Source organism: Thunnus maccoyii, chromosome 7 (assembly GCF_910596095.1).
Source record: "Thunnus maccoyii chromosome 7, fThuMac1.1, whole genome shotgun sequence".
NCBI classification, from domain to species: Eukaryota; Metazoa; Chordata; class Actinopteri; order Scombriformes; family Scombridae; genus Thunnus; species Thunnus maccoyii.
In genome coordinates this window covers 21,917,884-21,939,383 of record NC_056539.1, presented here as the reverse complement: position 1 = coordinate 21,939,383, position 21,500 = coordinate 21,917,884, and the positions used below count along the sequence as shown (strand labels likewise).

Sequence of the window (21,500 nt, the reverse complement as noted above, 5' to 3'; positions counted from 1 at the left end):
AAGGAAAAGCATAATAGGTCCCCTTTAATTTCTAACTTTGAGAATGCTCACCCAGCAAGAGCAGTGTGAGCTTTAATGCACATCCATTAAAATTAAGACATGTCGAATAAGTCTACTCCAGTACACCAAACATTTTATGCAGCCAGAAACATTTGGTAGATAAAATAAGGTGTACTGGAGAAGAGTTGTGTGACATGTTTTCATTCTGGTGGATGATCGTGTAACCTTCATTTCAGAGTTTGAGCTAATTTCATAAAGTGAGCACTGTACAGTATTCTGGTAGTGGCAGTAGGTGAAGTCAAAGTCAAGATGCAAACTGCTTCACACAAAACTTTTTAAGGTTGTGACAAACTACTAAGGTCAACCTAGTGTCATTCCTCGGGTGTATTGACCCTGACACACTCAAACTCGATGCTTTTTTCATGTAGGGGGGAAACTGACCAACAAAGAAATACATTCGGAGCGCCGTTCCTTTCCAACACAAGAGCGCAAGCTGCACTGAAGTAAGCCCTTTCTAGTTTTGCATCCCCTAAAATCTTCACAGATAAAAAACAAGACAAGCCAAAATATAGTTTACAAAGGAAAATAGAGAATTCATCTTTTCTTTGACATGAAAATATTTCCGGAGTATACATCTGGTGTGAAACAGTCAGCATTCCAATCGGGCAAAACAGTCCCTGTTCAAAAGCCAGGAAGTCACAAATAAAGTGCGAAGCAACTAGTGGACTAAACATTGCACGAAAACAGGGAAAACAACAACAACAAAAAAAACCAACACACACACACACACAAAATAAAAACAGGATTACACTTTACCCAGTCCAAAACCTGACATGATAGGCAACAACAAAAAAAAAACAATCATATCTGATGTCTTAAAACACACTCCACTTCAGCATAGCTAGATCAAAGTCCTATACATAACATGGGATAATAATCTGCCCAGTCTGTCTATCATGTCATGCAGTTGACTGTGTAATGCAGAAGCGTCAGAAGATTCAAGTCCACATATGCAAACGATCAGTGCACGTGCCAATCTGCCATCTTTGCAAGACAGAGCGCAGGGGCTGTGGGTTCTTTTCGTACGAGAATCGATTGTTTGAACTCGTATGCTGTGAGATGCTACAGTAGGAAGAGAAAAAGTGGAACAAGCAACAGTCTAATTCCTCAGGAGGGGGGGGGGGGGGGGGGGGGGGGGGATGAGAAGGGACGACTGAAGCGCAGAGAGAGAGAAGAGTCTGGTTCGGCACCAAAAACTCCAACCGTCAGGTCATTTGGCAACTGCCACACTGCCGCAGAAAATACATTCTTTTATCATTCGTGAAGTAGCATTATACAGAGATGGAGGTAACAGAGTCACTTAACAGGAAACTGTCGCACAGGAGAAACCCAGACATGCATCCCTTTAGACTTTGTGGTAGCGTTATGTTACACAAATCAAACCTGCGGAGCTATAGAAGGCCTTCGTTTAGAGGTTTTGACTGTCAGTTTAGTCATGCATTTTGTTTCAGCTATAGCGTATGTACAAGGTCAGTGTGAACGACTAGTATTCAGCATGATGACGGAAGAAAAGGAAACTACAGGAAAGCTCAAATCACTGGCGTTATTGGCTACGCAACAGTGAAGTTTGGCTCAAACACATAAGTGTATATTTTTAGGAATGAAAACCTTTGGAAACATGTAATCTGCAAAGAATGTTTTCTATACATTTGTTTCAGTGACTTAAAAGGAAAAATCCAACTTAAGAGGAACAAAAACACTAGTATCTCACATTTCTCAAATGTTTCAATGATCTAAAAAAAAAAAACATTCAAAGTAAATCATGTTTGACTTCAAATCCCTCAGAATTTGAGGAAAAGGGCTTATTTCTAAAGCAGCAGTTTTGTTCAACAGTCACACAGGAAGAGAAATGTGTCATGGTGGAGAGGAATTCTGTAAAAATTTACAAAATCACCAATTGAAGCACAGGACAACAAGGCAGGGGGAGTGTTGCACGAAAAACAAAACAAAAACAAAACAGAAAAGATAAAGAAAATGACACTTTTATGACAAGTGAAGCTGGATTTATGCTTCTCCATTGACGTGTTCCTCTGATCTTTAGTTAAGCGTACGATTTCACTCGTTGATTGTCAAAGCACCACTGCAACACTAGATTGGACACTACAAGTATGTATTATTCACTCAAAGTAATATAGAGATTACACTCTTAAGCTAAAACAATTTCTCGATTTATCAATTGACAGAAAATTAATCAGCAACTATAATAATAATCATCCTATTTCAGTCATTTTTAGAGCAAAAATGCCAAATACTCTGGTTTCAGCTTCTCAAATTTGAGAATTTGCTGCTTTTCTTTGCCATGATATATGATAGTAAACTGAATATCTCTGGGTTGACTGTTGGTCAAATAAAGTAAGAAACTTGATGACATCCTTTGGGCTCTGGGAAATTAAAATTGGCATGTTTCTCCATCTTCTGACATATAGAAAATAATTCAAGTTTAAAATGGAAATGTGAGCAGATTACAGAATACAAACATGCCCAGCTACTGAAACAGGATGATAGCTGAGCTTAGCATTCATTATTTAGTCAAATAATTTACATTTTTTGATAGAGAGCGGCGAGGAGGAAGTTTTCAACTGAAATGGTTTCTCTAGATGACAATATAAATTTAATTTACTTATTGAAAAGGAGATTACTGATCTTTTCTTCAAATTACTCAAAGAGGAGAAAACACCAGCTGATGTGTATTTACAGTTTTGAGGAGATGCATGTCAGACTCGGCTGTAAAAAACCTCCACAACAATAAACACGCTGCTGCAGAAGTATAAATCCAACTCCTGAAATGTGTTGAACAGCGTAAAAGGATACAAAGGTGGATTTTTCCTTTAAGTGTTTTGTTAGTTTTTGTCTCATTTGCATAGGAATCACAGATCTGTTGAAGGCAAACAAAACCTTAGATGGAGATGTGCAGCAGACGATAAATGGAAACAAATTGTACAACTGTAGAGGTGTGCAGTAAACCAAACGTGATTCCTTTTTCGTGGGGGTCGGGACCTCTTCCCAACAGCGCTTTAGTCGAGTAAATGATGTCTGTACACAAACATTACAATATACCAAACATGATCCCACAGACTGACACACAACTCTCAGGGAAACTCTGACAAAAGGCCATGGCAGAAGTCTCTGTGTGTTTTAACAGTTTAAACATTTGACCCAATTTGTTCTACACATTTTGGCAAAATAGTTCCAACGGATCAGCAGGATCATTGTGTCATGGATGTAGTGCGAGATGATATCAATGTAGAAATTTTCAGATAAAACTTTTGTAAACACTTTTCGGTTGAAAAGGTGGCGTAAACAATTTTAGTCTCTACTACATCCCTGATTGTTTTTGTGACCATTTTTGTTGTTTACAACACTGAATGAATGGGGCAGATCTTGGTTCTGTCAAAAAAACAATACTTTAAACATATAAATATACTCATATTCTTTCTTAAATATAACCTTTATATGCTTCATCTAGTTAAATAAATGAAGTCAGAAATTCTACAATAAAGTCTCAATATATTCATGAAGTAATGCAAATTTGCATCAAGCATTTAGAGGCTTTGCTACCGTTCAATATGCAATGATCAACCATTAATCATTGAGGACTCCTGTGGCGAAAGTCAACAGCGTTTTTGTTAGAGCTTCCCTGTCAAGGAGCAAAAAGCCTCCCCATATTTGCACTCCTTCTCGAATACTTTAAACCCATCCTTCGAAGTTTTTTTGTAGTTTTTTGACGCACTTTATAAAACATCAACAATTTGGCTATAAACTGTACCGCTACAAAATACAGTACATTGATTTGTCAAACCTTACACAACATAACCACAAATATCACTGACCAAAAGTTCCTCTCAAATACAAGAAAATGTCACAATAAGTTACGAAAATACGTTGTCACATTAGACACTTAAGTAGAACAGTAGAATACTCATGTAAGGCAAAATCAGGTGATTTCACAGTGACGACTTAAAAAGATTTAAGATTTTAGTGTTCTCTGGTTTAAAAACAGACAGCTTCCTTCCCTGAAAGAAAGACCAGTCTGGAGATATTGGCTTTTCAGAGCAGAAAATCAATTTGGACGCGTTTTTCTTGCTTTCTAGTTAAATAGAAATACCTGATGATTTTCTCAGAAAAAGTTAATTCAACTGGCGTAAAACCAACCCATTTCTGGAGCACGCAGCATTTTCTGGACCAGTGCTAAAAACTATGATATTTTGATTTGACCGTCTGCAGCATGGCAACACCTACCACGTCCTGTATCAGAGAATGGCACATCGAACACCAAAGAGCAACTATGGGGAGGTTTTGCACTCCTTCATTAACCAAGTAGCTTAATAAACACATATATAAATATGTTAGTAATTAATAAATAGACACAAATTACATCAGTGCAATTTTACACTATGCCTACAGAGAGCATTTTGGCATCAAATTGAAATTACGAAATGGAATATAAAATCTTTAACCAAATAAATAAATAGAACATATAAATACATAAAGCATCAAAACATACAGTACATGATGAAAATAACATTTGGTTGTCAAAAATAAAGCTTTGAGTGTGAAATAGAAAGCCGTTACGGCATGATGGGAAAACCGATTCATTTGATTACAGGGTACAAGCAAACTGGCTGTGGTGGTTTTTTCCTTGTTTTTTTTTTTTCCCCAAACACAGCCGTTTTATCGGGTACGGTTTAGCCCAATGTCCTAGCAGCTTCCTGCTACAAGCAAATATGAACAGAAACAAATATTAAAGTGGATATGAAAAGAAAAAAAAAAGTCAAATGTGCGTTTTTTTTGGAATATATGTGGCATGTAATGGTACACTGTAAACACAGTAGGCTAGCGAAAGCGCTGAGCGACCAATCTCATTCAAAACGACAGCGAGGCCATTCCCTGGCAAGCCACTGGATGTCTTTTTCCCTGTTGTCTTTTGGTGGCGCATCGTTTCAAAGGGCTTCACGGAGTCGAGGGCGAGGTCGGACAGCTGGACGGCCATGCAACGAGGGAGAGGGTTCATCCTGCCCTTTGTTTCTCTCCATTCACAAGTTAGTGTGTTTTTTTTTTCTTCTTGTTCTCGGCCACAGTCAGCATCTCACATTACAGCCTGTCCATCCTGAACGTGTCCTCGGTGGCAGGGTCGGCGAGCACCATGTCGGGGTCATTGAGCATGTGCAGTCCGTCCAGGGTGAGGGGGTCGATCTTCAGCTCGTCAAGTGGGAACTGAGAGTCTGTGTCGAAGCTGACGTCGCCGACGCCCGCCAGCGAGTTGGTCAGCTCTTTGGAGAGGCTCGGCGGAGACTCACCTGTGACTGAAATACGTAACATCAAAGAAAGAATTGGAGGTGGACATAGAAGGATGGGGCAGGTTTGACAGGCTCCATGTGCAAACAACATTTACAGATTCCCTCCAGACATGTTTTAGAACATATAAAAATCCTCTTCTTTGAATAATAGATGGTGTCTGACATGTTTTGTCCACAAAAAAATGTTCAGTTATCATGATAAAAATCCTTACATTGACATCTACTCCTTCATACTTCCTTAAAAATCCAGAATCTATGAATATGCAAATTAGTTTTATTTCAAAAGTTAGACTGCTGGACACAAGATGTCTCCTTGTTCACTGTGTATGTGCACTAGAGGCTTCAGGTTTCCACATCACACTTGTGTAAGTTGTTTACTGGCTCCAAACTAGTAGTGATGTAACAAATCATGCTTGTAGGTACACGCCCTCAGGTTTAAGGTGGACTCAGAGAAACTTTCCACTTTCAGCAGATGAATGTGAAAAAAGCCTTCTAGTGTCGAATACATCATTCTGCACAGTGAAGCTCAAACATCCATTTTGACCGGAGAGGGACTTTGAAGTTAAAGGTAACATGGTTTTTGCCAATTTTAACTAGTATTGCGTGGTATATTAGCTAAGTCTGGAAAGTTAATATATATAGACAAAAACATCCAACATTATTATATTTTAAAGGCTTTCATCAACCTTAAATGTATTTAACAAACCAGTGGTTCCTGTGGTTGTAATTTGTTGGACCAAGCTGACAAAGAATTAATGATATGTAGATACAAGACGTCTGGAAAAATCTCCTTAAAATAATTTTTCACTAAAAGAACTATTAAATGCAGCCATGTTGTGTCTTAAGCAGACATTATTACATGTCCAAACAAACAGTGTGTGGTGTTGTGGCCCAGTGGTGGATCTAGAAAATTTTACATGGGGTGGCAAGAAGTTTTGGCAGTGTGGCATTAGAGGGCAGTGGGTGAGGGTGAAAATATACACTACTTCTGCAGCTAAATAGCAACAGAAAATCTCCAATGACTATTTTACCGAGTGTGTTATTATACTGGAATTTATATAAACATAGTGAAAACATACAAGAGGTCCAGCTGAAACTGAGGCAGGAGTTTGTCATGTGTCCCCCCAGTCTTAATCCCTCCCCATCTGTTTCTGTCCCTCTCTCATGCTTCTTCTTCTCTCTCATCTTTCTCATTCAGTTATTCATCCCTCCCTCAATTCTTCTCCATATCACTCCTTCTCTTTCCCTCAGTTCCTGATCTCCTCCCCTTTGTGAGTTTGTCATCCTCCGTCTCTCCCACCTGTCACTCTGCTCTGCCTGAAAACACACTGCAGCCAAAAATAGATGACGGATAGTTTGTGCGACCGAACAACTAAAACCTTCTGAGGAAAGACACGGCTGTGTTGGTGAGTCACGCGTATACAATAAGCTACAGGGGTAAAAGTGCGTCTGGTGGCGTGGCTACCTGTTAGGATGATGTTGGGGATGTTGCCATGGCTACTGTAGCCGAGCTGCTGAGAATCTTGTAAGCTGCTCCCGGTAAGACCCATCATGGCCGCCTGCGTGTAGTTGAGGGTGGAGCACTGATTGTAAAGGCTGGTGGAGCTGATGGGGTTCTCGATCATGTTGAACTGCTCCAGCTGGAAAGCAGAGAAACGGAGCTCAGAGTAAAATCAGGAACAATCTGAAGTAAACATTTCTTTCGTTGCTGCTTATTTTTTTGTGTCACCTGGTGAGAAAGAGCGTTGGTCTGCCTTGATGCCAACTGCTGATCGTAGAAGGAGTCGCCGAATATACTGCCCACCACAGGAATATGCTGTAAGGAAGATTGTGAGCCACAAAAAAAAAAAAAAAAGATTCAGACCAAATTTAAAGAAAAGCAGCAAAAATTAAAACACAAAAACAAAAATCAGCCAGAAGAGCAAGTTATACGGGCCGAGAAGCAGACATTTCAGCGATGGAGTGACAGAAAACACAAGCAAAACACACAATTGAGCAGTGACTAAAGCGAATGATTTTCATGAGGAGGGCTGTCATGGTTCAGATTTTCCAAAAGGATAAAAAAAACGTGGCTAATAAAATGAAAACGTGGTGCTGTTTAATGATTTTTTGGTTATTCAAATTTCACACACACACACACACACACACACACACACACACACACACACACACACACACTCTAATAATTTTAACATGATTAAGTAAAACTGAGACATTGGAGTAATATGATAGCGATAATGTGAGCATGATGAGTGATGACAGTGATGTGATGACTGCGGCAGCCCTGTTCACGATGACACAAACACAAGTCGACTTAAAGGGAAATTCTAGTATCTGTCAACCTGACTGTTATATTGTTGTCCATTGTTAGTCAGGATAATTTACTCACTGCCTTTGTTGCAGAGATTTGAGGAACTTCATAAAGTTAATCAGAAAAAGGAGCATGAGCCTCCGAAGCTTCAGAAATCGTCATTTGTCTTTGAGTAGCTGTAGCTCAGGCTGTTTGCCACATCGGCTCCTGGGATTTCTCAGGACCTGCTTTGTGTGGTTTCTTTCGCTCGAACTCAGACAAATGATTGCTGTTGAATTTTAATTATTTGGAAAGCTGAAGGAGAAACTTTCTCACATCTCTACAGCAGGGGTGATGAGTAAAATGGCATGACTAATCAGTCAGATAAGAGACTAATGGATAAAAAAAATGAGACTACCACCCTGGTTGATAAATACTGGAATTTCCCCTCTAAAATATCTTCGCAATGAGAAAAGCACCAATGAACATATAGAGTCATCACGGTGTGATTGGCTTTCTTTCAGTGGTAGAGTCCAAGGCGAACCATTTTTCAACATTTGTTCACTGATAACTGATAACTTAGAGGTTGATCAGCGCATGAAAGCCCAGTCTTTAGGTTTATGTTTGACCTCACATTCTTAAGTTTACAAGTTCTCAACTAAATAAAATTATCTCTTATTTTGTTTCTAATTTTTTCTTTTTGTCATAGTGACTGCTTTTCTTGATGTGGCCTTTTGCCATCAACTGGCCCTGCACCTTGAAAAACACTAAACACATGAAGTGTATTATTAAAACACATGCAGCTGCTTTTGCCTTTCTGCCAAATGTTTTACTGAAGATGGAATAAGGCTCTGATGACTCTTTCCCCAACAGAGGGAAAGACATGATGTGTTTATGTGTATGTGTATACCAGCTGTAAACTGAGGCTCTGTGCTCAAACTAGCTGCTAAAAAACTTCTGACTGGCAATAATCAAGTGTATTAGTGACCCAAAATATAAGCAAGAATTACTCTGAAAGAAGGCTGTTTATGGGTAAGAAAAAAGCTAATATACTTCCTGTCCTGTGAAACTACTTAGAAATCCCTACAGCTCACTACATGAAAATATTGTTTCAATCATACTAACAACTTATGAGTTTTGCTACATTAACATATTTAGAGTATCAAATGATTAGGGCCTCCATCGACAAACTATTGCCATGTTTTCATGCACACAGTGAACAGAGTTGACAGTGGTGATGAGGAAATGAGTTATGCAGCTGTCGACACCATGGTTGGTTAACTGCTGATACAAAGAATGAAAAGCAGCCTAACTCATCTACAATTAGCTTTCCCCCAGGCGCAAAGCCCTTCCCCAAAAAGCAGCTAGCTCGGTGGGTGGGCCCTTACTTGAGGCGAACCGCCGGGGGAGAAGCCTTGATTGGAGACTGGGGAGGTTGGAGACTGAGTGGCTGGTGAGCCAGTCTGATTGCGGTACTGTTGGAGGGAAGAGGGTTAGCTAAGCACTAAGCTCTATGCCTGTCACACACAATTCTCAAAGGACAGGATGTGAGATGGCGTCAGCTAATGATCTACTCATTATGTACAGAGGGTGGGAAAAATGAACACTCACCACCAAACTTTCCGACTGCCCAGTTTGTCTGCATGTGACTGTACAATAGCAATGTCTATTCATCCTTCTCTTGTGTGAATATATGTAGTTCAAAAGTAAAGTTGAATTAGCTAGTGTGTTTTAAAAGGATGGTCAAAAGTGTGCAGTATTTTGATGTGGTTATAGACATACATCTTCAACCAACTACATCTGAAAAGCTACAAAAGCTGAGAAAACTGTAGAAAATGAATTTGTCCTGCAAGCAGCTTCCTTAGAAAAATGTGAGCATCAGACAACTAATAAAATGTTCTGCTTTGAAGGTAACTGGACATAATTTCCGGGCAGCTGTCATTAGTCACTCTACAAAATGACAAATCAATGTCAAAGCTCAGTAGAATAAGACGGATGTGAACATGTTTACCAGGATGTAGTCTAGACTGCCTGAAAACTTTCACGGAATTAGGGTGGAAAATGTAAACACGCTCAAGAATAAGCAATAGAATCCCAGGCATTTAATCAGATTCATAGTTATCCGTGTTTCTACTTGATGTTTCTGACAAGATCTCCGGGTGCCTTACCGAGCTGATGCTCATGCTGGCGGTGGTCTGGCTGTCTGGGGAGGGGCTGCTGGCAGTGGCCGAACCAGTGGAGACCGAAGTCGGCAAGGCGATGAGCTGGATGCCCTGAGGCAAGGCCTGCTGCTGTTTCTGCAGGTCGCTGATCAGCTGAGCCTGGGCCTGAGCCGTCAGCTGGTTGAACAGGGGGTACTGGGAGAGCTGCTGCTCCAGGGTCAACGACTCAGTTGGCAAAGCCTGCGGAAAGACGCACACAGACTCTCTTTAGGCCAGGCTCATGTGATGTGATGTGATGATTGGTGGTTTATTTGAGTATAAGTTTAGTTATAAGTCCAGTGCGGCAAAAATTTATTTAGTTTGGAATACACAGCTGGTTTTAACACAACTGTAAAACTGTCAACTACAACTTTAAGTTAAGCTGCCAGTAAAACCTTACCTGTGTGATGTTTACGGGCGAGGACAGGGTGGATGAGAGCTGCTGTGGGGACTGTTGAAGATGGAGGTCAGAGGTGAGGGTGAGCGGCACCACGGGAGGTTGGCGGCGCTGTGCTGTTACAGTCATGGTGGGCTGAGAGGAGGTGGGGATCCCTGGCAAGGAAGAAAGTAACAGTACACTTGAGACCAAATCCAACAACAACACTTCGCCATTTCAATATGACGACTTGCACGACTGACTCTTATTTAAAGAAAGACCTTCAAAAACACAAAACAAAATATATATATTATATATAATATTTTTACATCTAGTGACTCCACCTACAGCTAAATTCTATGATAATGAAATGTAGAATCTAAAGTCATAATAAATTAACTGTGCATATGACTTGTACATTTTGATATCTGTATGTGTGGGATGCATAACAGTCTGAATGTAAAATTAAAATTTATGTGACAATGAAAGCAGTCTCTGTATTTTACAACTCTTACATGGCAATTTTGTTTTTTCCACATTAGCTTTTCAACTGAGAGGCAGTGACTAATTGATGCCGTTGAGCCAAATTGATCATCAGCTCAGATGAGGCCAAACCATCAGAAATGATAAAAAAGCAGCCAGCAGCCTGCTGATCCAGACTGCACACTCATGCCAACACTGCATGTGCTACACTAAAGGTGGCAGATAAGGAAAAAGATTTTGTACCCTGCTATTTTTTAAAAGGTATTTTGAGAATGATGTTGGCAACATTTTTCTGATTTTATAAATATATCCATATCTCTCTCTCTCTATATATATATATCATATATATATCATTGAGTGTCCAACTTTAGTAGAGTGGAGCACCAAACTCCAGTACTAAACACACGACACCAGCTGACCAACACCCACTGCAACACAACAAAACTTAAACCAGTGAAGAAAATAACTGGGTTGGTAATCTGTTCCGTTTCAAAAGCCCTGCGCCCCCGTCCAGCGTTTTGGATAACGACGGGTTTTTCCTGGTACTAATGATGCAACAAAGAGGCTGTTTGTCCACTGCTGGAGATTTAACTAATATATACAATGATGTTACAGTGATGTTAATCAGTAAATAACACTTTAATTTAGTTTTTCTTGTACAGGAAGAAGAAAAATGCAGTTAACTTTTTTTTAAATCAAAAAGCACAAACTTTTATCTGCTTCAGCTGTTTGCCAGACAGTGACCTTCATCAAGCCCAGTGAGCCTGACTGCCAGCTATATTACATATTGCAGTTCAGTCGACAAAGGACATGATTGAATGGTTTAGGACACAGTGCAGTGGAGCAAGAGCCTTTCTATTTATAGAATCAAGAATAGGTTTTGAATCAAGAATTGATTCTGAATCAAATCATGACACGAAGATTTGAAATTGATTTGTGAGATTCCCAAAGATCGTTGTTTCTCTTTATCTTTTAATTTGATAAACTAAACCAGGTACTTCATTTACATGACTATGCAGAAACTACAGCAAAAATCTAATGCATACTATCTGCTTCAACAAAACACATCTGAATATATCAGGAACTTTTCTCCCACACAATGTTATGAATGTCTTTGTTAAACAATGTTCATAACAAAATGTATTCAGCTGCAGATGAAGTAGACAGTATACAGCACTTTTCCTTTGCGCTGTGAAATTTACACCATCTGTTTTCCCTCCCCACCTTACAAAGATCAAACAGCGGTTGTTACCATGGCTGGCAGCGCTGATGCCCAGGTGGGTGAGGTTGGTGGTCAGGCTGCCTGTGCTGTTGGCCGAGCTGAGGGAGGGGAAGGCCACGGTGTCCTCAGGGTCCAGCGGGGTGGACAGCGGAGGAGGGAACTGGATGTTGGTTAGATCAGGCAGCGAACCGCCGGTGTTGTGCGCAGCTGGGAGCACGGATGGGTTCAATTCCTGGTCTGGTGATGGGAATATACTAAAAGACACAAGTTCTATCAGGCATGAGAAAAACCACTCTGATATCACTGTGCTTTGTTTTCCTACGACACTGTACAAGCTCTAAGCTTCGACTGACCAACACAACTATAGAAACGTTCCAACTAAAGACAAAGATACTCTGCGCCATAATGCAACTCTTTAATTTTTGCCTTTTTTCAAATCAAAAATGTTTTTGTCATCATATTCTTCAGGATTAAAAAGCCTCTGAAATAGCATTTAAACCATCATAGGACACAATATCTTACACAATATCATATACTCACTTGATTCCTGGAACATCACATGTGTTGGGCTTTGATGAATCATCCTGAGGACAAAACATAAACATGAGCAACCAATCTGAAGTGGTTTACATGTATCATAACAAGTGTGCAGTCCTTTCTTTTCCCCATCAGTACCTTCTTGTCATCCCACAACTGTTTCTGCGCGTCCTTGTCTGCATTTGACTCTGAATTCTCCGTCCCAGGCACTGTTAGCAGCAGTACTAATTAGTGAAACAGTAAGACACAGTTGCTTGCTATGACAAAATACATAATTCAAATCAGTGCAAGAAATGAGTCATCAATATCCCAGCCAGTCAAGCAGAATAGAGTGCTATGCACAAGATTCCTTACTGTCTAAAAATAGCAAGGTGACCATTAGACAGACTGAGTGGATGCCAGCCAATCTTGGTTTCATTATATCAGAGCCTCACACAGAAAAAGACATAATCCATGTATAACAGTGAATTATTGATCCTCCTCTGTAGATCACCCAGAGTCAGCTCCATTCAGAGATTTTGCTCCTCTACAGCCATCTAAGTACTGAAACAGCATACTGAAGCAGTTCTCTGCCAGAGATCAGTATCCATTTACTTCATACATATTTCACTGAGAGTCTAGATCTGCAATTGCACACCAGGAGCATAACTTCTTTGCAACATCAACTCTTTCATGTCATTTAAAGTTTGCCGCTTGCATTAGCGCACTGCGCATTAATAAATAAAAGCAGCTCTGTGTCTTTGTAACTGGATCTTCCATTACCTCGTTTAGGCTGCAACTCCTGTGATCCCCCAGCAAACACCTCTTGGGGCTTAGGATTCATGGCACTCTGATGTAAGGCGGAGTCTGAATTTGTCCTGTAGGTGTTAGAAAGATGAGATGTCAGCAAAATCCAAACCAAATCCCTGATGAAGGCACACTGCCAGTTCTTCTGTCAATTCTCTTTGTGATATAGTAGATATATATAAAGATATAGTTGCCATAATACAGTCCATGTATGGCTGCCTTCATGTCGTCTGAGTTTGGACATTTTGTAGCTACGAAGCTGTACAGTGTCATGTAATTTCATTTTTGGGAGCTGTGTTTGTCCTGGGTATCATTTTGGCAAATGGATAAGGGGAGATGGCTTACCTTCTCCAGCTAGTGTCTGGCGGTGGGGAGAGGTAAACTGAGCTGTAAGGACAGCTGTCAATGTGAATTTAGTTAAGGGTAATAAAGTTAGAGGGGATGAAAAATGGATCTGAGCTAATCCATACTTTCATGCCTCTTGGCTGATTAAAGCTAATAGACCTGACACATAATAGATTACCACACACAAGTGTTATTTGGATCCCGTTACATTGAATAAGGCTTCAGTCTCTTGTTATTCTAATGGTGGAACACATTTCTAAGAACAATACTATCAAAAGGAGTTTAACAATGCACCGTCTCGTATTGTATCATTCAGTATCTCTCTGTAAATGTGAAACAAACAGTTCACCTCAGTCTTTGGCCCCATTTACACCTGGTATTAACATGTGATCTGTATCTGGATACATTATCTGGATAATGACATCTGATTAATAGGTCTTTGCATTTACACTTGGTATTTAAATATATTCTTGTTTTCACAGCTGTGATCGGATCTCAATATCCAAATTAGCCAGGCGGAGCTGGCAGACTTGTCAACAAACGTATTGTGTCCCAGGTCAAGGAAACTGCTGCCACGTACGGATATCACCCACTTTTTTGTGAGGGGAGATGTCTAGTTACCACGACTACTTGTAGCTTTTACGGAGCTTTCTTTAGCTGGCAGGAAGAGACGGAGCGAGGTGACCTTTCCACTTGCGGGGACGATTTTTTTCTTATGAATGTGACCACACTGTACAGATTGCATTTACACCTGTCTGAGATCTGATTACAATGCCACCTGACCATTTCCAGATGTGGTCTGGCCGATCCGATCGCATTCTGACCACAATGCGTTCTGATTGCATTTACATCTTGCATGAACATATGTTTTTCTATATCCAGATTACGTATCCAGATACAGATCACATGTTAATGCCAGGTGTAAATGGATTATTTGTTTGAAATCCTGATGAACAGGTTGGCACCCTGCATGGCAGCCTCCGCCATTAGTGTATGAATGGATGAATGTGTTGTAAAGTCCTTTGAGTGGTTGGTAGACTAGAAAAGCGTTATATAAATATGGTCTATAAATGCAGTCCAAATATGTTGAACTATGCAGCGCTGTGGAGGTTGAGCAGACATGATTTCTCCTTTTTCTATCATGACATCTGGTGTTTTTTTATGTGTTGAGAAACCACCGTTAATTAATCTGCTTCCCTGAGGTCTCAAATGATAATTGTTTTTTATGTATTCTTCACAACCCACAGGTGCACACCTCGTTTAGGGTTAGTACGCCTATGAATAAAAAAAAAAACACAGTCTTATTAGTCTAATAAACATGTATTCCACCTGGAGAGGTTTAGCACTTTGTCAATTGTTGACTATTGGCTCAACACGACTGTTATGTCTCTGGAAATATCTAAATCGTTCAAGATAACTGACTTAAAACAACATAACCTGTCTATTACTGGAGGTAGGCTAAACAGACCGAGGTTCAAGTATTTCCAAATGACTGTCAAGATGCCCAAAGAAATAACAAATATAGTCAACACATCCTCAGCAACATGCGTTTCAAAAAAAAAGGATATCTGACGTCCATGTTTGTCGACCGACAGCGGCCGGCGGTGAGGAGACGTGATGCGGTTCCGGTCACGGTAAACACGCTCCACCAGCCCGTGGTGCCTGGTTGTCCGACTGGTATCCAGCACCGAGTTCTAGAGTGAACACACTCACAGGTCAATGAGTCCAGCCACACAGCTTACTTACACAAAAAATTGTGCCAAAAATGTCTTAGGATCAATGGTGCAAATGTGTTCATTTCAAAATGAGTCAAGCCATGGGCCCCCCATATTGATGCTTGAGTTGGCAAATGTATTTAAAGATGGAAAGCCATGACAAGCAATGATATACTTTAAAATTTAGGAACCAAATTACACTGCAGGGCAGAACTGGTGACCTTGTAGTAAACTTCTGGCTTCCTTTCGCTCCTGAACCATAAGACAACCTGGTCTGACTACACAACTGTGATGGTGTACTGCCATTGTAGCTTAAGCTAATCCTGCACTTTCCTAAATGGCTTTATTGGTAACTCTGTTTTAAGCCAATCTTTCACCAACACTAGAGATGCACCTGCAACCTTTTTATATCCAATATTTTCACCAACAGCTAACAAAAAGGTACACTGAACGAGAATAAACCATTGATTTACCAGCCGAGAGAGGCTAAGGGCTCACCTGAAAAGGCAGGTCAATGTTGCCATTTCCAATCTGATTGACATTGGGCAGTGAGCCTCCATAGTACTGTCCACGATTCTGCCCTAGTTGCAAATACTGGGTCTTCTGTAACTGCAACTGTGCAAAGTAAAATTGCATGAAAGCATGAGTGAATGATTGATCTGATACACAAAAAAAGTGATGCTGAAAATGAGTGATGCCTGCCAGTCCACGGTGGTGAAAGTGAAAGATTAAGGAATCAATTTTGACAGATGAAACATGATGAGACAGGCACATGTGGCTGTTTCATGAACAATCAACATAGACAAAAGCAAATAAAAATCACATCAGCTGATGAAAGTGACACCTGACTGACAGCTTGGTGTTATTACAATCAGACTCAACGTGTAACACACCTGGCCCATTTCATTAGCCACATGTCTTGATGCAAAGCCAGTCACAAAAGTCATGTGTGTTATTACAAAAACACTGTGATGGAAGTCCTCTCATGGATTGCAGTTATGACCAACAATGATATGAACAAATGATATGAACAAATGAAGTGGATTGATGTTTGGATGGCAACACAAAAGAAATCTGGCAGAGGCCACAAAACTAACTTGTTCATTTAATTGTTTTCCCTGCAGTAACTGGCAGTTCAGCTCAGGTTAACACTGATGCAGCGTGTGGTAAATGGACATCATTTCCAGCAATAGGGCCAACAATTAGCCCAAACGTTTCCTGGCAACAAGAGTTTTATTCTTTTGTGGTTAACAAAGCTGAGACAATTAGTCAGTTAATCCATAAGTTGGTCCACTGAAACTTTATTTGCAACAATTTTAATAATCGATTAGTCATTTAAGTCATTTTTCAAATAAGTCTTGTTCCTGCTTATAAACTCTGAAGATGCTTTTTTCTATTTTATATTATTGTAAACTCAATATCTTTCAGTTTGTGAGTGTTGGTTGGACAGAACAGATCATTCCACTATTTCAATCGAGGAAAATTAGATTTTCATTATAGATTATTCTATTCATCTTCTAATTGATTTAATGTATAAATGCTAATCATTTCATCTATAAAATGCCCATCACAGCTTCCCAGACGTCAACGTGATGTTATCAATAAAATAATAAGCAGATTAATCAGCAACTATTTACAGAAAGTTGCCAAACTTACCCTGACTTAAGTTAACAGATGTAGAGTTTAACAGTTAAATCTATGGTAGGTTTTAAGGGCTGAAACTAAATACATAAATACTTAAATAATCATGTAATTAAATGCTTAAATAAATGAATAAATAATTACATAATTTAATGCTTAGTTGTCACCATAAATAAATAAATCGCAAATTAAATAAGACATTAAATATGTAAATGCTAAATGTATTCATTTATATATATATATACACATAACACATATACACTTCTATATTTATTTATTTATTCGTATAGTCATTTATTTATTCACATATTTATCTATTTATGATTTTTTTAAGTGAAATGAATAAATGCGTCAACTTCATCCATCAAAAGTCAGGGGTTGGACTCTGCCCTGCGATTGGTGGTTGAACTTGAATCTACTACTTTTGCCTAATTCAAGATGGCAGCACCCGGTCAGGACCTTGATGAAATCTTTCATGCTACCATGGTAGATATGTGGGCTGTAGCTGAGCAAATGGAGGCAAATGCCAATTCCTATGCTTTTTTAGATCAGATTGGGGGCTTCGCTGAATGAATTGGAATAATATCGACCCTGACTGACACAGAAATTAATGAACCTGTATTCACGATCCCAGATCCTGTTGGGTCTGTAACACTGTTCATTGTTTGACTTTTGATGGATGAAGTTCACACATATATTTATTTTGCTGCAGCAAGTTACACAATATGTAATATGTACAAATATGTAAATATATAAATATATATATATTTTATATATATAAAAATGACTCAATACACAAATAGATTTAACATTTATATTTTTAATGTCTGTTTTATTTAATTTGCGATTTATTTATTTATGGTGACAATTAGGCATTACATTGCATGATTAATCATTCATTTATTCAAGAATTTAATAATAAAATTATTTATGTATTTATATATAGACCCTAACCCTCAGCCCTTAAAACTCTCCATAAAAAGCTATGAAACAGAGCTAGTAAAACAGAAGCATGTGGGTTGTTTAAAGCTGGCTAATTGTTTATTATTTACCAGAACAAAACAAATCAACACAAATATCCTCTGCAAGACTGCACAAGCACTAACAAAAACAAGACAAAACAAAACAACAAAGTTGAAGAAAACAATTATTTCAAGATTCTATGGAGCACTGCAACATGATTTTAACAATAAAGATTTGGATAGTAAAAAAATTTAAAAAAAAATTGAAGAAGGGAACTGGAACTGAACACTGTAATTTCTGAAAACAAATGGGATGAAACATGCCTGTCTGTTCATAAACTAACAAATAGTCCAAATTTGAGGGAGTTTGACTGGAAGGTCAAAAACAGGTATTTCAGAACTCTGGTCATAATGGCGAAATATGGAAACTCTTCTCGATTATGTTGGAGGGGTCATGGCCACCAGACATTTGACATGTATTATGGGCCTGTCCAAAACTGCGGATAAGGAAAAGGAAATAGAACAGATTTTGGATACAAAACTAAACTTTGAACCAAAGCTATTTATCTGATGAAAAGGAAAATGAATTTATTAAGGACCTTACTTTTAAAAGCTAAAAGAATGATTATAATCTTACAGTTGCAGCCACAACCCTCAAACATAAAACAATGGCAAAAAAAGGTGAATGGAGGTGTTTATTATGGAAAAGGTCACAGCGGAAATACAGCTGAAAATGGACAGTCTTATGGATGGTCACCATGGATGGATATTGGCTATGCCAAAAACAAAGAGCTGGCTAGCTCTTGTGTATTTTTATTTTTCATTTATTTATTTAAAAATAAGTATTTTTTCAGTTATACCATGTTTGTTGTCTCTTTTCCCCCCTCTACATGCTGTCTCTATACTATGAAGTTTATATGTGAAGATATATAAGAGAATGTGGAGATGTTTATGTATTAAATGATAGAATGTTTGAACTGTATGGCACAAATAAAAAGTTTTTAAAACAACGACAACAACAAAAATAAAAAAACACCAACAATGACAAACAAAATATACAAACATTGTTCTGGTAAATAATAAAACATCTAAAAATAGATATAATTAAAGCTGACTATTTCTTTTTTATTATTATTTACCAGAACAAACAAATCAATACAAACATCTTACACAAGACTGCACAAACAAAAACAAACAAACAAAAATATACAAACATTTTTCTGGTAAATTAAAAAAAAAAAAAATCTAAGCTGACTATTATTTTATTACTTACCAGAACAAAAAAAATCAACACAAACATAAACAAACAAACAAAAAAATGCAGAAAAAAAACATACAAACATGATTCTGGTAAATAATTTTAAAAAATCTAAGAAAAAGAATATACATATAACTAAAACTGGCTAATCTTATTAACAAAAACTCTGATGTTTGCTTGTTGTTAAAATAAAAACGTGGTTAATATGCTACCGACGGCCAACGTTGAGTCAGTAGTGGATGGTTCACGGGGGGGTGGGGGGAAATCACAGCTGGGAAGGTTGGTTAACATAACTAATGCCAACAAAACCTCTCAGACATCTCAGCCAGCTCTGCTCCAGTTTCCAGTTTCGTGTCTTTCAGCTGACCTGCCTAACACGTTGTTAAACAGTGATACAGCTACATGTCAGACGGTTTGTTTGCTAATGAAACATCAGCAGTGACTGTTCATAATCAGCCACAGACACATCATTCACAATCCCAGCAAGCTAGCTGAGCTACTTAACGCAAAGCGGCTTGTTGTATTTGAATTAATTGTGTGTTTTTCTGCAGGCTGAGTGAAATCATAATTGAGTGGTGATGCGCTGAAGCAGCTGAGGACGTTAATATTAACTTTAGCTACACTAACGGTCAGATTTATCTCCGCAGTGGTCGCTAGCTGCCAAAACAGCGATGCAACAAAATGTAAATATCCGGGGTGTGAAAGTCTTACCCGTGCAGCTCTGGTGATGTTCAAGTCTTTCATCACTTCTTCAAATGCAGCCGTCTCCTCCGCCTGTTTCTGGTTATGCAAAGCGATTTTTTCGCTAAATTTGCGAGGATTGTTCGAGGACGCCATCTTTCTCCTCTTCTTCTGAATGGAATGTTACGCTACACACCACGCTAGGGCCTTCTGGTGTCGTCATCACGCACTGTCAGCGGCACGAAAGTGGTGTGTCGCTTTTCACAGAAACTCGAGACAGGCATTGATGTGAGTTGCACCTTTGGTGGGGAGCTCACAGAAACGCTGATACGTTTATTTCGGTCTTGCCCCCATATAAAACAACTGTGGAGTAAATGGTCACGATTTATTGCTGATCATGTCTCCCCTCACTTAGTATTACTTTGGAAAAATGTATTGTTTGGATTCACGTAATATGGCAGGAATCTGATTAAAAATTAATTTGATTAATTTGCTTACTATTTTGACCAAATTTTATATTCACATACCAAATTCTTAAGCAAAAATCCAAACTTTTCAGAGCTGACTGTCCATATAACAGAATAATTTCTTCAATATCTGAATGTACAAACAAAAAAGCTGTTTAAAAATATGACCACTGTAGCTTACAAGATATTTATTTAACTTTATTTTTAAGCTTTCCCCTGGTGTTTTTGTAGTTGTATACACAAGGTACTGTAAACTTGTTGTATATTTGTTTCAATAAAGCTGATTTGTGGGTATCGATAACAAAAGTGATTTATGTAAAATAAAACAAAAGAAGACACAACTAAACATCTACTTTATGAATGTCAGTATACATCAGGATTCTGGAAAAAAAAAATTGAGGATTATTTTGACACTCAAACCAACCATTCAATTAAACTGGAATCCAAGGATGTAATACTAAACTATGAAAGCAAAAACGAGAAAGTTCTGTCAACTTATTAATTTTACTGGGAAAATTTCACATCCATAAATCTGAGTTCTCAAGATCTCGCCCATCGTTTGAACTTTTCATGATTGAATTTAGAAAGTATTTTGAGTCTATCCAACTGATAAACAATGAGAAATGTGCACATACAGTTAGTTACTCCAAGATTTATTTTAAGAAATCTGATTTTGTTGCCTACTTTTTGTTATTTTCTATTTATTTATTTATTATTACTTTTATCTTTTGTCCTGTTACCATCTTGACCGTATCAACAAAATGAAAGTGAAGTCCTTTATGTTATCTTTATTTCATTATGATGCCTATTTGTTTTCTGTTATTGTATTAATGTTGCACATGTTGTGATGCTTTCTATAAATAAAGTGATGGGAAAAAAAGTGTTGTTTGCTCAAGCTGTTGGCAGATGTGTACGATCTGATACGATGATACAAAACAATATTCACTATGAACAGTGGTGGAAAAGTTCTCAGATCCTTTACTTCAGTAAAAGTAGCAATACCACAATGTAAAATTACTCCATTACAAGTAAAAGTCCTGCATTTAGTACAGAAGTATTATCAGTTAAATTTACTTGAAGTATTAAAGGTAAAGGAAAGAAGAAAAAACTAAATTCGGCCACACAAAGTTTGATTCGTTTTTCAGATTTTTCTCTACACTGCATTACTGTGAAATATTG

General features: G+C 38.4%; 1 protein-coding gene across 4 annotated transcripts; it reads right to left on the bottom strand.

The window, feature by feature from the left end:
- Nucleotides 1-2,904: 2,904 nt before the first annotated feature.
- On the bottom strand, nt 2,905-21,245 carry crtc1b (CREB regulated transcription coactivator 1b). 4 transcript variants are annotated; one of them, XM_042415758.1, is made up of 14 exons: nt 19,885-21,242; nt 15,811-15,927; nt 15,166-15,291; nt 13,598-13,659; nt 13,229-13,323; nt 12,605-12,675; nt 12,470-12,513; nt 11,960-12,183; nt 10,249-10,400; nt 9,816-10,049; nt 9,036-9,122; nt 7,087-7,173; nt 6,823-6,997; nt 2,905-5,363 (listed from the first exon to the last, which is right to left on the bottom strand). In XM_042415758.1, exons 1-14 carry the CDS (start codon nt 20,008-20,010, stop codon nt 5,152-5,154), a joined length of 1,812 nt encoding a protein of 603 aa, XP_042271692.1. In that variant the 5' UTR covers nt 20,011-21,242; the 3' UTR covers nt 2,905-5,151. The 4 variants fall into 4 exon arrangements, with proteins under 4 accessions (XP_042271692.1, XP_042271690.1, XP_042271694.1 ...); XM_042415756.1 differs by having other exon boundaries at nt 12,605-12,690; nt 19,885-21,241; XM_042415759.1 differs by lacking the exon at nt 2,905-5,363 and adding an exon at nt 6,447-6,685 and having other exon boundaries at nt 12,605-12,690; nt 19,885-21,245.
- Nucleotides 21,246-21,500: the final 255 nt, after the last annotated feature.

What these genes read in the sequence shown, in the direction of transcription:
- crtc1b (XM_042415756.1), bottom strand. Translation starts at nt 20,010, where the DNA reads ATGGCGTCCTCGAACAATCCTCGCAAATTTAGCGAAAAAATCGCTTTG. An exon ending in ACATCACCAGAGCTGCACGG is followed by an intron (nt 15,928 to 19,884) that starts GTAAGACTTTCA and finishes TACTTTGCACAG; the next exon opens with TTGCAGTTACAGAAGACCCA. An exon ending in CATCAGCGCTGCCAGCCATG is followed by an intron (nt 10,401 to 11,959) that starts GTAACAACCGCT and finishes CTTCCTTGCCAG; the next exon opens with GGATCCCCACCTCCTCTCAG.